Below are 11,815 nucleotides of genomic sequence, written 5' to 3'. Positions count from 1 at the left end.
AAGTGCTCAGAATATGTGGGAACTCCTTCAAAAAGCATTCCAGTTGAAGCTGGTTGAGAGAATGCCAAGAGTGTGCAAAGCTGTCATCAAGGTAAAGGCTGGCTACTTTGAAGAATCTCAAATATAAAATATATTTTCATTTGTTTAATACTTCTTTGGTTAATACATGACTCCACATGTGTTATTTCATAGTTTTGATGCCTTCACTATTATTCTACAATGTAGAAAATAGTAAAAATAAATGAATGAGTAGGTGTGTCCAAACTTTTGACTGGTACTATATATAAAATGTAATATTGGGATGCAAACTCAAAATTGAATACATTTCAACCATATATATCTGACATGGTACAGGTGTCTTCTTTTTGTAAGCCCATAACCATGTGTGTATACTTTTGTTTCAAAGTAGATTTGTTTAAGAATACCAAGAAACACTCTGTGTGACCCTGATTTAGCCCACTGCAGTAAAAGGTTTAAGACACTGCCCAGACAAACTCATAAAAGTTTATCTCAGTTGGTAATCACAACATTTTGTGGTACCGCAAATGAAAAATTGTGATGATGCTCATTGACATTGTAGCAAATGATAGGGAATAACCAATTGCGACGAGGCATCACCAGTTAGTTAGTTAACCCACTGTTCCTAGGCAGTCATTGTAAATAAGAATTTGTTCTTAACTGACTTGCCTAGTTAAATAAAGGTAAACAAATTAAATGTTGAACTCTTATTGAAACACATGAAAGTCTGCTATGGACCCAGAGAGTCAGTGATCCTACATTTGGGGGTTTGTTTACTAAGCAACAGCTTAAAATGATTGAGTTCAAAAGAAGTGGTAGGACCTCTGTTAGCATTCTTCAAGTAGCATGTGTAAATCACTTATTCCTTTTATCAGTGTTTAAAGTTAATGTCGGTGTATAAAGAGGAACCGTAAGTGGTTCGTTTGAAGTTTGAGCTTGCTTTTCTGTTGACTTGCACTAAAGATGAGGATGCAGATTTGTGACAATTAAAGGGCAACTCCGCCACTTTTCAACCTCATATTTATTATCTCCAGCACCAAAGCAATGTCTACATACATGTGAAAACAGTATGTCTATGATCTGTGGTTAAAAATATTACAAGAAAGGGCCTAAAAAAATGCTTATCTGTGACTTCACATGGTAGGATTAAAAGTAAGAAAAACGGTGATTTTCCAAACCTGGAACAATTTTCTAGCCAGAGAGAGCGTATCTTCTTGCTGCCCACATCACAATCTCATAGTGTTTGAAAATCAGTTGTACATTTCTTTTTTACTTTTGATGATGTCATTGGGTAGAACTTTTTAACGTTATATTTTTTTCTACAAAATGTAGAAATGCAAAGTTTTCACATATGTAGACACTGGTTTGGTGCTGGAGATAATGAATATGAGGTTGAAAAGTGGCGAAGTTGCCCTTTAAGCCAACAGCTATGCAAATAACATATATATCCAAAAACTTGTTTGTGGATATTTTGGATAGTTTGAACCTCTACAGATGTGTTCTATCAAAAGGAAGTGTTACTGTGGAAGCGTGACCAAGACTGTTAAGAGTTCACTGGGACTGTGAGACAGTAAAAACTGAAGAAAGACTACACATGGCGATTTGGCCCTGGAAACAGCCACTTTTGGCAGTGGGAAAAAGCCATCTGCCTGTGTTAGCCTTCCCATTGAAGAGTAGTAGCATGCAAGAATGGGAGGAGAGGGAGAGCGAGAGAGAAACATGTTAGAGAACCTAAAAAAGTCTAATTTTATTAAATCCATAAAACTAAGAATGAGTGTCTTATGAGATGGATATCGCTAAGCTTCTCTTCACCCGAGGAAGATATTGAAACATTTGTGTGTTTATAAAGTTGGTGAGTTATAGCTGGTCTTTTTGTGTAATTTTCAGTATTCTCATGTTTCTTCCCAAGCGCCTGTCACTATATTCATATGCCGACTGCATATTCGATTTCACCAAGCACCGAATGTGCTGTAAACGACCGGTTGGGGAACAAACATTTTCGTAAGCAGTATAAGACAGAGGATACTTATTACATTGACAATGGGAACACTTTGCCTAGTGTCCTCTAGTTCTGCACACACACAGCCCTGAACACAAAGGCCAACATGGCACGTGGGGAAGCAGCATCCCACTGCTGTGTATTTAAAGACCTTGAAACGGCAGCTCCACCAGTTAATGATTGGCCAGTGCAGTGAAAGTGGGCACTTACAATGTTGACTCTTATTGGAAACCACAAAAGCCTTAGGAGTCGTATCTCCAAGCTGACATTAATGGTATAGGCCTGTGTCTAAAGAGACAGGTTAATTCATTTTTTGTCTGGTGCAGAAGAGATAGGCTGCAGACAAACACACACGCGCGCACACACACACACACACACACACACACACACACACACACACACACACACACACACACACACACACACACACACACACACACACACACACACACACACACACACACACACACACACACACACCACACACACACACACACACACACACACACACACACACACACACACACTATTCACTCCAATGGGTCTGCTGCCATTAGTTTATTTACTGACACATCAAAAGATTCCAAGGGATCCTTGTGTTTGCCTTAAAATAGCTTTTTGAATTTGTCTACATTTTATGGTCGTTATAATTCTATGACAAAGCAAAGAAATAACCCTCTCAGCAGTTCTGCTCCTGTCTCTTTTGTGGCTCCAGGGTGTCACACTGCCTCCCCAGGGACACCACCCTCCTTGTGGGCACGTCGGCGGCCAGGGCTGAGTCCCACCAGCTGTACTCGGGCGAGAGGACACAGGTGGGCCTGCGGTTGATCAGGTAGCGGTTGAGGTAGCTCTCCTCCAGTCCGCGAGCCCTCAGCCCCTTTTCCTGGTCCTGGAGGATGAGCTGGGAGCAGGCCTGGGCCATGGCGTACACCTCGGCGCACAGACCCCCGTACAGCTCCGACGTGTAGTAGTAGTCGCCCTCGTCCTCCTCCACGTGGGCCAGCGAGGCGGGCTCGCGCTCATACGGGAAGGAGTGGCGGGGGATGCCGTAGAGCTCCGGGTGCAGAGCGGCCACCAGCTCCCCCAGGATCTCAGCTCCCACCGGGGCCACCAGCTCCTGGTCCACGTCCATGCAGAAGACGTACTCCACCTCATGCCTGACCGGCTCTTTAATGGTGGCCGCCAGCAGGGCCATGCGGCCCTGGGCTAGACGCTCCCAGCCGGGCATTTCCGCCACAGGGACCACCCTCAGCTCTCTGCCGGGGCCCAGCGGGGTCGGGGGATCCAGGTTGCGAGGGCTGTCTGTAAGAACGTAGTAGACCACGGTGTTACCGGGCAGGAAGTAGAGCTCGGCCGAGGAGAGGAAGCGGCGCAGGAAGTGGCCGTAGGGCCCCACGGCGAGCGTCAGCAGGCCTGTGCGGACGCTGCGGTGGGCAAACTCGGCCCTCCGCCACGCTGAGCCGTCAGAGTCGCCCCACACCAGAGGAGCGCCCCAGGATGTCTCCAGGGGGAGGCGCTGTTGCTGTTCCTCCACACTGCCCACCCCTATGTCTCTGACCTCACTTCCTGATTCTGCCTCCTGAGAAAGAGGAAGAGGGTGCGTGTCCACCTTGAGCACTGCTCTCCTCCATCTTAAAAAGTCTGAGGAGAAAAAAAGTCAAGAATTTGTCAACCATGTTCATAACGTGCAATTTATTAACTTTTACAGATTAATTACATAGAAACACATCAACTATACGATAGGAACAAATCAAATATTTAGTGTGAGTGGTTCTATTACAATGTGAAGCAATTAGAGCAGTGCACTTTTCTAATGAAGTTTAGAATGTATTGAGTTGGTCTTAATTATCTTCATCTGTCCATATTACCACAGAATGTTTGGAAAGACGTGTCACCGAATTGTTTGTCAGTATCATATTTTCTTAGCTGAAAATGGCTGAAATGAAGGGAACTACTTTTAGACACCAGTCAGGGCAAATGAGGTTACAGCACGAAAGGTACCCTGACAAAAACAAAAGCGTTCTCCACTTTCTGGGCACAGAATGTGACGAGAGAACAAATACTGATGTAACACTCACATACGAGCAGAGATAGGAGCAGACAGTACAGGACCAGCTGCTTCTTGGTCACTCTGACTGACCCTGTTGGATATAACACAACATAGCCTACTGGTTAACTGACCTGGGGCTGGTGTGTACAGATAAACACACACACACACACACACACACACACACACACACACACACACACACACACACACACACACACACACACACACACACACACACACACACACACACACACACACACACACACACACACACACACACACACACACACACACACACACACACACACACACACACACACACACACACACACACAACTTACCACACTGGTTCCATCAGCCTAGAATACACAGTAATGGATCTGTGGCCCTTTTGATTCGAAGAGGGAGAGCATACATTCCTATCTTATTTACTGCAGTGGGCTAAGTCAGGGTCACACAGAGTGTTCCTTGGTAGTCTTAAACAAATCTATTTTGAAACAAAAGTATACACTTCACACACATGGTTATGGGCTTAAAAAAAGAAAACACCTATACCATGTCAGATATAGAGTTGAAATGTATTCAATTTTTATACTTTACAATTGAAGTCGGAAGTTTACATATACTTAGGTTAGAGTCATAAAACCTGTTTTTCAACCACTCCACAAATTTCTTGTTAACAAACTATAGTTTTGCCAAGTCGGTTAAGACATCTACTTTGTGCATGACACAAGTCATTTTTCCAACAATTGTTTAAAGACAGATTATTTCACTTATACTTCACTGTATCACAATTCCAGTGGGTCAGAAGTTTACATACACTAAATTGACTGTGCCTTTAAACAGCTTGGAAAATTCCAGAAAATGATGTCATGGCTTTCTGATAGGCTAATTGACATCATTTGAGTCAATTGGAGTTATACCTGTGGATGTATTTCAAGGCCTACCTTAAAAACCCGATGCCTCTTTGCTTGACATCATGGGAAAATCAAAAGAAATCAGCCAAGACCACAGAAAACAAATTGTAGACCTCCACAAGTCTGGTTCATCCTTGGGATCAATTTTCAAACGCCTGAAGGTACCACGTTCATCTGTACAAACAATAGTACGCAAGTATAAACACCATGGGAACAAGCAGCCATCATACCGCTCAGGAAGGAGAAGCGTTCTCCTAGATATGAACGTACTTTGGTGTGAGAAGTGCAAATCAATCCCAGAACAACAGTAAAGGACCTTGTGAAGATGCTGGAGGAAACAGATTCAACAGTATCTATATCCACAGTAAAACGGGTCCTATATCGACATAACCTGAAAGGCCGCTCAGCAAAAAAGAAGTCACTGCTCCAAAACCTCCATAAAAAAAGCTAGAATACGGTTTGCAATTGCACATGGGGACAAAGATCATGCTTTTTGGAGAAATGTCCTCTGGTCTGATGAAACAAAAATAGAACTGTTTGGCCATAATGACCATCGTTATGTTCAGAGGGAAAAATGGGGAGGCTTGCAAGCCAAAGAACACCATCCCAACCGTGAAGCACGGGAGTGGCAGCATCATGTTGTGGGGGTGCTTTGCTGCAGGAGGGACTGGTGCACTTCACAAAATAGATGGCATCATTAGCAAGGAAAATTATGTGGATATATTGAAGCAACATCTCAAGACATCAGTCAGGAAGTTAAAGCTTGGTCACAAAAGGGTCTTCCAAATGGACAATGACCCCAAGCGTACTTCCAAAGTTGTGGCAAAATGGCTTAAGGACAACAAAGTCAAGGTATTGGAGTGGCCATCATAAAGCCCTAACCTCAATCCTATAGAAAATTTGTGGGCAGAACTGGAAAAGCATGTGCGACCAAGGAGGCCTACAAACCTGACTAAGTTACACCAGCTCTGTCAGGAAGAATGGGCCAAAATTCACCCAACTTATTGTGGGAACCTTGTAGAAGGCTACCCAAAACGTTTGACCCAAGTTAAACAATTTAATGGCAATGCTACCAAATACTAATTGAGTGTATGTAAACTTAATAAATCATTATCTCTACTATTATTCTGACCTTTCACATTCTTAAAATAAAGTGGTGATCCTAACTGACCTAAGACAGAGAATTTTTACTAGGATTAAATGTCAGGAATTGTGAAAAACGGAGATTAAATTCCGACTTCAACTGTATATAGATCACAGAAGACTGAAATGTAACAAAACCATTTTATATAGAAACACCAGATTTTAAGCAGGTTTTTGAAATAATGTTGACTAATTATGAAATGATGAACAATATTAATAACATTCCACCCATAAGGCCACTAGAGGGCGATTTGGTCATTTCACTGCAGGAAAGGGCTACAGGCCCAGTGCAGTCAAAAATGTGTTTTATATACACTGCTCAAAAAAATAAAGGGAACACTTAAACAACACAATGTAACTCCAAGTCAATCACACTTCGGTGAAATCAAACTGTCCACTTAGGAAGCAACACTGATTGACAATAAATTTCACATGCTGTTGTGCAAATGTAATAGACAACAGGTGGAAATTATAGGCAATTAGCAAGACATCCCCCAATAAAGGAGTGGTTCTGCAGGTGGGGACCACAGACCACTTCTCAGTTCCTATGCTTCCTGGCTGATGTTTTGGTCACTTTTGAATGCTGGCGGTGCTTTTACTCTAGTGGTAGCATGAGACGGAGTCTACAACCCACACAATTGGCTCAGGTAGTGCAGCTCATCCAGGATGGGACATCAATGCGAGCTGTGGCAAGAAGGTTTGCTGTGTCTGTCAGCGTAGTGTCCAGAGCATGGAGGCGCTACCAGGAGACAGGCCAGTACATCAGGAGACGTGGAGGAGGCCGTAAGAGGGCAACAACCCAGCAGCAGGACCGCTACCTCCGCCTTTGTGCAAGGAGGAGCAGGAGGAGCACTGCCAGAGCCCTGCAAAATGACCTCCAGCAGGCCACAAATGTGCATGTGTCTGCTCAAACGGTCAGAAACAGACTCCATGAGGGTGGTATGAGGGCCCGACGTCCACAGGTGGGGGTTGTGCTTACAGCCCAACACCGTGCAGGACGTTTGGCATTTGCCAGAGAACACCAAGATTGGCAAATTCGCCACTGGCGCCCTGTGCTCTTCACAGATGAAAGCAGGTTCACACTGAGCACGTGACAGACGTGACAGAGTCTGGAGACGCCGTGGAGAACGTTCTGCTGCCTGCAACATCCTCCAGCATGACCGGTTTGGCGGTGGGTCAGTCATGGTGTGGGGTGGCATTTCTTTGGGGGGCCGCACAGCCCTCCATGTGCTCGCCAGAGGTAGCCTGACTGCCATTAGGTACCGAGATGAGATCCTCAGACCCCTTGTGAGACCATATGCTGGTGCGGTTGGCCCTGGGTTCCTCCTAATGCAAGACAATGCTAGACCTCATGTGGCAGGAGTGTGTCAGCAGTTCCTGCAAGAGGAAGGCATTGATGCTATGGACTGGCCCGCCCGTTCCCCAGACCTGAATCCAATTGACCACATCTGGGACATCATGTCTCGCTCCATCCACCAACGCCACGTTGCACCACAGACTGTCCTGGAGTTGGCGGATGCTTTAGTCCAGGTCTGGGAGGAGATCCCTCAGGAGACCATCCGCCACCTCATCAGGAGCATGCCCAGGCGTTGTAGGGAGGTCATACAGGCACGTGGAGGCCACACACACTACTGAGCCTCATTTTGACTTGTTTTAAGGACATTACATCAAAGTTGGATCAGCCTGTAGTGTGGTTTTCCACTTTAATTTTGAGTGTGACTCCAAATCCAGACCTCCATGGGTTGATAAATTGGATTTCCATTGATTATTTTTGTGTTACTTTGTTGTCAGCACATTCAACTATGTAAAGAAAAAAGTATTTAATAAGATTATTTCTTTCATTCAGATCTAGGATGTGTTGTGTAAGTGTTCCCTTTATTTTTTTGAGCAGTATACATTCCCACACTATGAGTTTGGAATAATACTGTGAAGTTGTGAAAATTATGATAATGCCCTTTTAGTGTAACAGTTGTTTGAAAAAACCGCCTGAAATGCAGCCTGTTTTGGTGTGATGGAGTTTGGCCTGCCTGGTCGCATCACCAATTAGTTAATGGACCAATAATTAATCAATCAATCAAATGTATTTATAGATCCCCTTTTACATCAGCCGATGTCACTAAGTGCTATACCGAAACCCAGCCTAAGACCCCAAACAGCAAGCAATGCAGATGTAGAAGCACGTAGAAGAAGACAGAAGATAGTTCCAAAACTCTCTGCCAATAACACCTAGTTTTCAGTTTCCCCCTCCCTGCTCAGAACACTCTCAGACAGTCCTAGCAAAATTCTTGTTTGAGAAATTGCTCTTTTCTCTTTGCTAAAAAGCCATTTTTCGTAATTTTTAAAACTATTTTAATTGAAGACAATCACAGTAAGGTACTTAATTGTTACCCAGAAATGATTTGATATTGAGATAAAAACAGCTGCATTGGGCCTTTATGTACACAGCTTACAAACGTCTCAGTGGCCCTGAAAATGAAGCATTGATGAGGGAAGAAATGTTACAAGTCCAGGTTGGGAATGAGAAGAATGCACTTACACTTTGGAAGCGTGACAACTTGCAATCCTTTTAGTAGTGAAAATCTCTCTCGGTATCATTACAGAACTTGTAGGCTGTGTCACCCAAGGCTACATTCTAAATTAACCTGTTTCATGTAGGCCTACTATCGTGTCCTGAAAGTCTTGTAGTCAGTGAGCTACCAAGATCTTATCTAAGAAACAAAGATCCAAAATGTAAAATCAGGACGCCAGAATTGTGTTCATTAGGGGACACAGTAGAAAAACTTTTGCAATAGAAAATGAAAACAAGTGTTTCTTTCCGGGTCTCCTGTTTCACTCTGTTTTTGCAGCGTTTTCTTCTGTTTCATGCCTACTGCACAGGTTGATTGCTTCGGATAGAACAGTATGAGGTTAAAACATGAACAAAAAAAAACATCTCTCATTCTCCTCCATTTCGCAATTGGAAAAACCATGACCTGTTTACCATTGCCTGCGATGTGAGTATTCACAGAGAGAGGAAACTGAGGTATAGAGAGAAATAAGGAGAGAGAGGGAGAGAGAGAGAGGAAAAGAAGAAGTGAAGGTGCCTTGATGGATAAGTTGGACTGACCTGAGAGCAGTTTGCAGAGTGGGAACAGCACCATGTTCTGGACAGACAAGAAGTGGCAGCAAAGACCTGGCTTTGGGCTGAGACCTGGATGGCTGCCAGGATACTCTTTCTCTCTCTCTCTCTCGCTCTCTCTCTCTCTCTCTCTCTCTGTATATATATATATATTTCTCCCTCTCTCTCTTTCTCTAAGTCTAGCACTTTTTAAGATATCAATATTGTCTTTCTCAGTCGTCTTTCTCCGTTGTGTTTTCCTCTCTCATATCCCACCCCCTTGTCTTTCCTCCGCTTTTTCTTTTCTCCCCCTCTCTTTTCACTCTTTCCGCTTCAGGCTTCTGGATGCTTCTCATCTGGATCATGCCCAAAGCAACCAGATGTTTTGGGAATCTGGGCAGATGGGATGAGTTTGGAAATAAGATATGGAGAGAAAGGAGATGAGAAGGAGTGGAAGAGAGGTAATTAGAGTGGAGGGTGCTTTCAAATGATTCAACATGAGGCCTTCATTTAATTCTTTACAAGAAAACAAATGAATAAAGGTTGTGGTAGTCTTAAAATAAGAGAGGTGGGCCAGTAAACTGAGGTTTGCCTGTCTGAATTCCAGTGAGCTGCAGAGATCTAGCCTTTTGGGGGCCCTAAACCAGATTTTGTTGCAGTTAAAGTTAATTTCCTGAAATTCAAAAAAAAGTGCCATTACTTATGCCATTTGATTGGATAATGTGACAGATGGTAATTTCATAATGATAATAACTAATGCATTCTGTTTTGTTATTATTATTCATGGTTTTCCATCTTGGATAATGGAGGATCAAGAAAACCTTTCTGTTTTACATCATAGTGTCAGGTTAATCCTTTTTACAACATGAAGATGGTCATCACAATATGAAGACGACCATCACAATGTCAGCGATCAATAAAAATCTAACGACTCTCATTGCTCTCCCTCAGAGATTAATTTGTAAGAAGAACTAAATGAGATAGACAGGCTGCCAGAAACTAGAAGACAACGACAGACTTGAGGAGAAGAGGAAGGCATCGAGTGAATCTGAAGAGAAGCTAAAAGAGAAGAACTCAACTCTGGAGGAGAGAAATCATTTAAAGATGCACGACAGGATCTTAAGGGCAACAAATTCCTAATATATTGCACAAATTGGATTTGTAACATGTCACACAAATTGCAAACTTCGTAACATACCACATAAAATGGGTGATGTAGTACAGAATTGGATGACGTAGTACACAAAAAACAGGGACCCGTTTTGGCTAGTGAGCACCTCTTTCAAAACTACTGGCTGAAATTACACAAACGTTAGAGAATGCATCTTTACGGCCACAGAGGGCAGCCTAGAAAAAACTACAAAGCATCTGAATGAGGACATCAAACACCTTCAGGAGAAAGACACGCAACTGAATGATATGACCAAAAAAGTGAGAGAGAAAGGGAGACTACTGGAAAACACTATTAAAGAGGTGGAGAAAAGTAAGAGACAACTGGAGGCACTGGGGAAGGACCTGCAGGACAAGAACAACCAAGTCGATAGAGTCCTACTGCAGGAAAAATACATTCAACTAGAAGCCAGGAACCACAGACTGGGAGAGAAGGACAACCTATTGGAAGAGAGCGGTAAACAAGTGGAGGATGTCAGCAATGAAAATGTAAAACTAGGTAAGATTATTTAAACAATTTCATCACCATCTTTACTGTACAGTGTACATTCCTCAACCAGGTTATTGAAGTAGACTCTCCTCAAAGTTACCAATACGGTTGAACATCACCTCATACTCTCCATCTGCCTAATATTTCTGCCTAATGTTAGTTATCCTCTGTCATTTCAGTTAAACAGATACAGTGCATTCGGAAAGTACTCAGACCCCTTTACTTTTTCCACATTTTGTTACATTACAGCCTTATTCTAAAATGGATTAAATTGTTTATTTTTTCCTTCATCAATCTACACACAATACCCCATAATGACAAAGCAAAAACAGGTTTTTATGAATGTTTGTAAATAACAAAACAAAAAAACAAACGGAAATATCACATTTACATAGTTATTCAGACCCTTCACTCAGTACTTCGTTGAAGCACTTTTGGCAGCGATTACAGCCTCAAGTCTTATTGGGTATGACGCTACAAGCTTGGCACACCTGTATTTGGGGAGTTTCTCCCATTCTTCTCTGCAGATCTTCTCAAGCTCTGTCAGGTTGGATGCGGAGCGTTGCTGCACAGCTATTTTCAGGTCTCTCCAGAGATGAATCAGCAAGCCTTCCTTCATGACCTGGCCTCTGTAAATTGGTATAGAATAAGCTTGATCCCCTCTGTGGAATACGCTTGGACCTTCGTTTTGGCATTTTCAGTGGTATTGTTAACAAACACGCCCCATAAAGAAAATGAGAATTAAAAACCGGTTCAGCCCCTGGTTTAACTGTGATCTGGCAGAGTTACTCCACCTCAAGAATTCCATTTGGCGAAAGGCTCGGCACACACATACTAAGGCTGACTGGCTATATTTCAGGCAAAGGAGAATAAGTGCACTCAGGCTGTTTGAAGGCCAGTGGTGATTTTAACATGTAAATCTTGGTGGGGC

The 11,815-nt window shown here is 43.0% G+C and overlaps 1 protein-coding gene across 1 annotated transcript; it reads right to left on the bottom strand.

The window, feature by feature from the left end:
• Positions 1–2,560: 2,560 nt before the first annotated feature.
• On the bottom strand, positions 2,561–9,540 carry LOC106565313 (globoside alpha-1,3-N-acetylgalactosaminyltransferase 1). Its single transcript, XM_014132259.3, has 3 exons — positions 9,234–9,540; positions 4,096–4,158; positions 2,561–3,658 (listed from the first exon to the last, which is right to left on the bottom strand). Exons 1-3 carry the CDS (start codon positions 9,265–9,267, stop codon positions 2,697–2,699), a joined length of 1,059 nt encoding a protein of 352 aa, XP_013987734.1. The 5' UTR covers positions 9,268–9,540; the 3' UTR covers positions 2,561–2,696.
• Between the last annotated feature and the right edge of the window lie 2,275 nt (positions 9,541–11,815).

The sequence above is a fragment of the Salmo salar genome, chromosome 12 (assembly GCF_965601325.2).
Source record: "Salmo salar chromosome 12, fSalSal1, whole genome shotgun sequence".
In the NCBI taxonomy this organism is placed as follows: Eukaryota; Metazoa; Chordata; class Actinopteri; order Salmoniformes; family Salmonidae; genus Salmo; species Salmo salar.
Note: the sequence above shows the minus strand (reverse complement) of the source record. Positions and strands in the feature narration are given on the sequence as shown.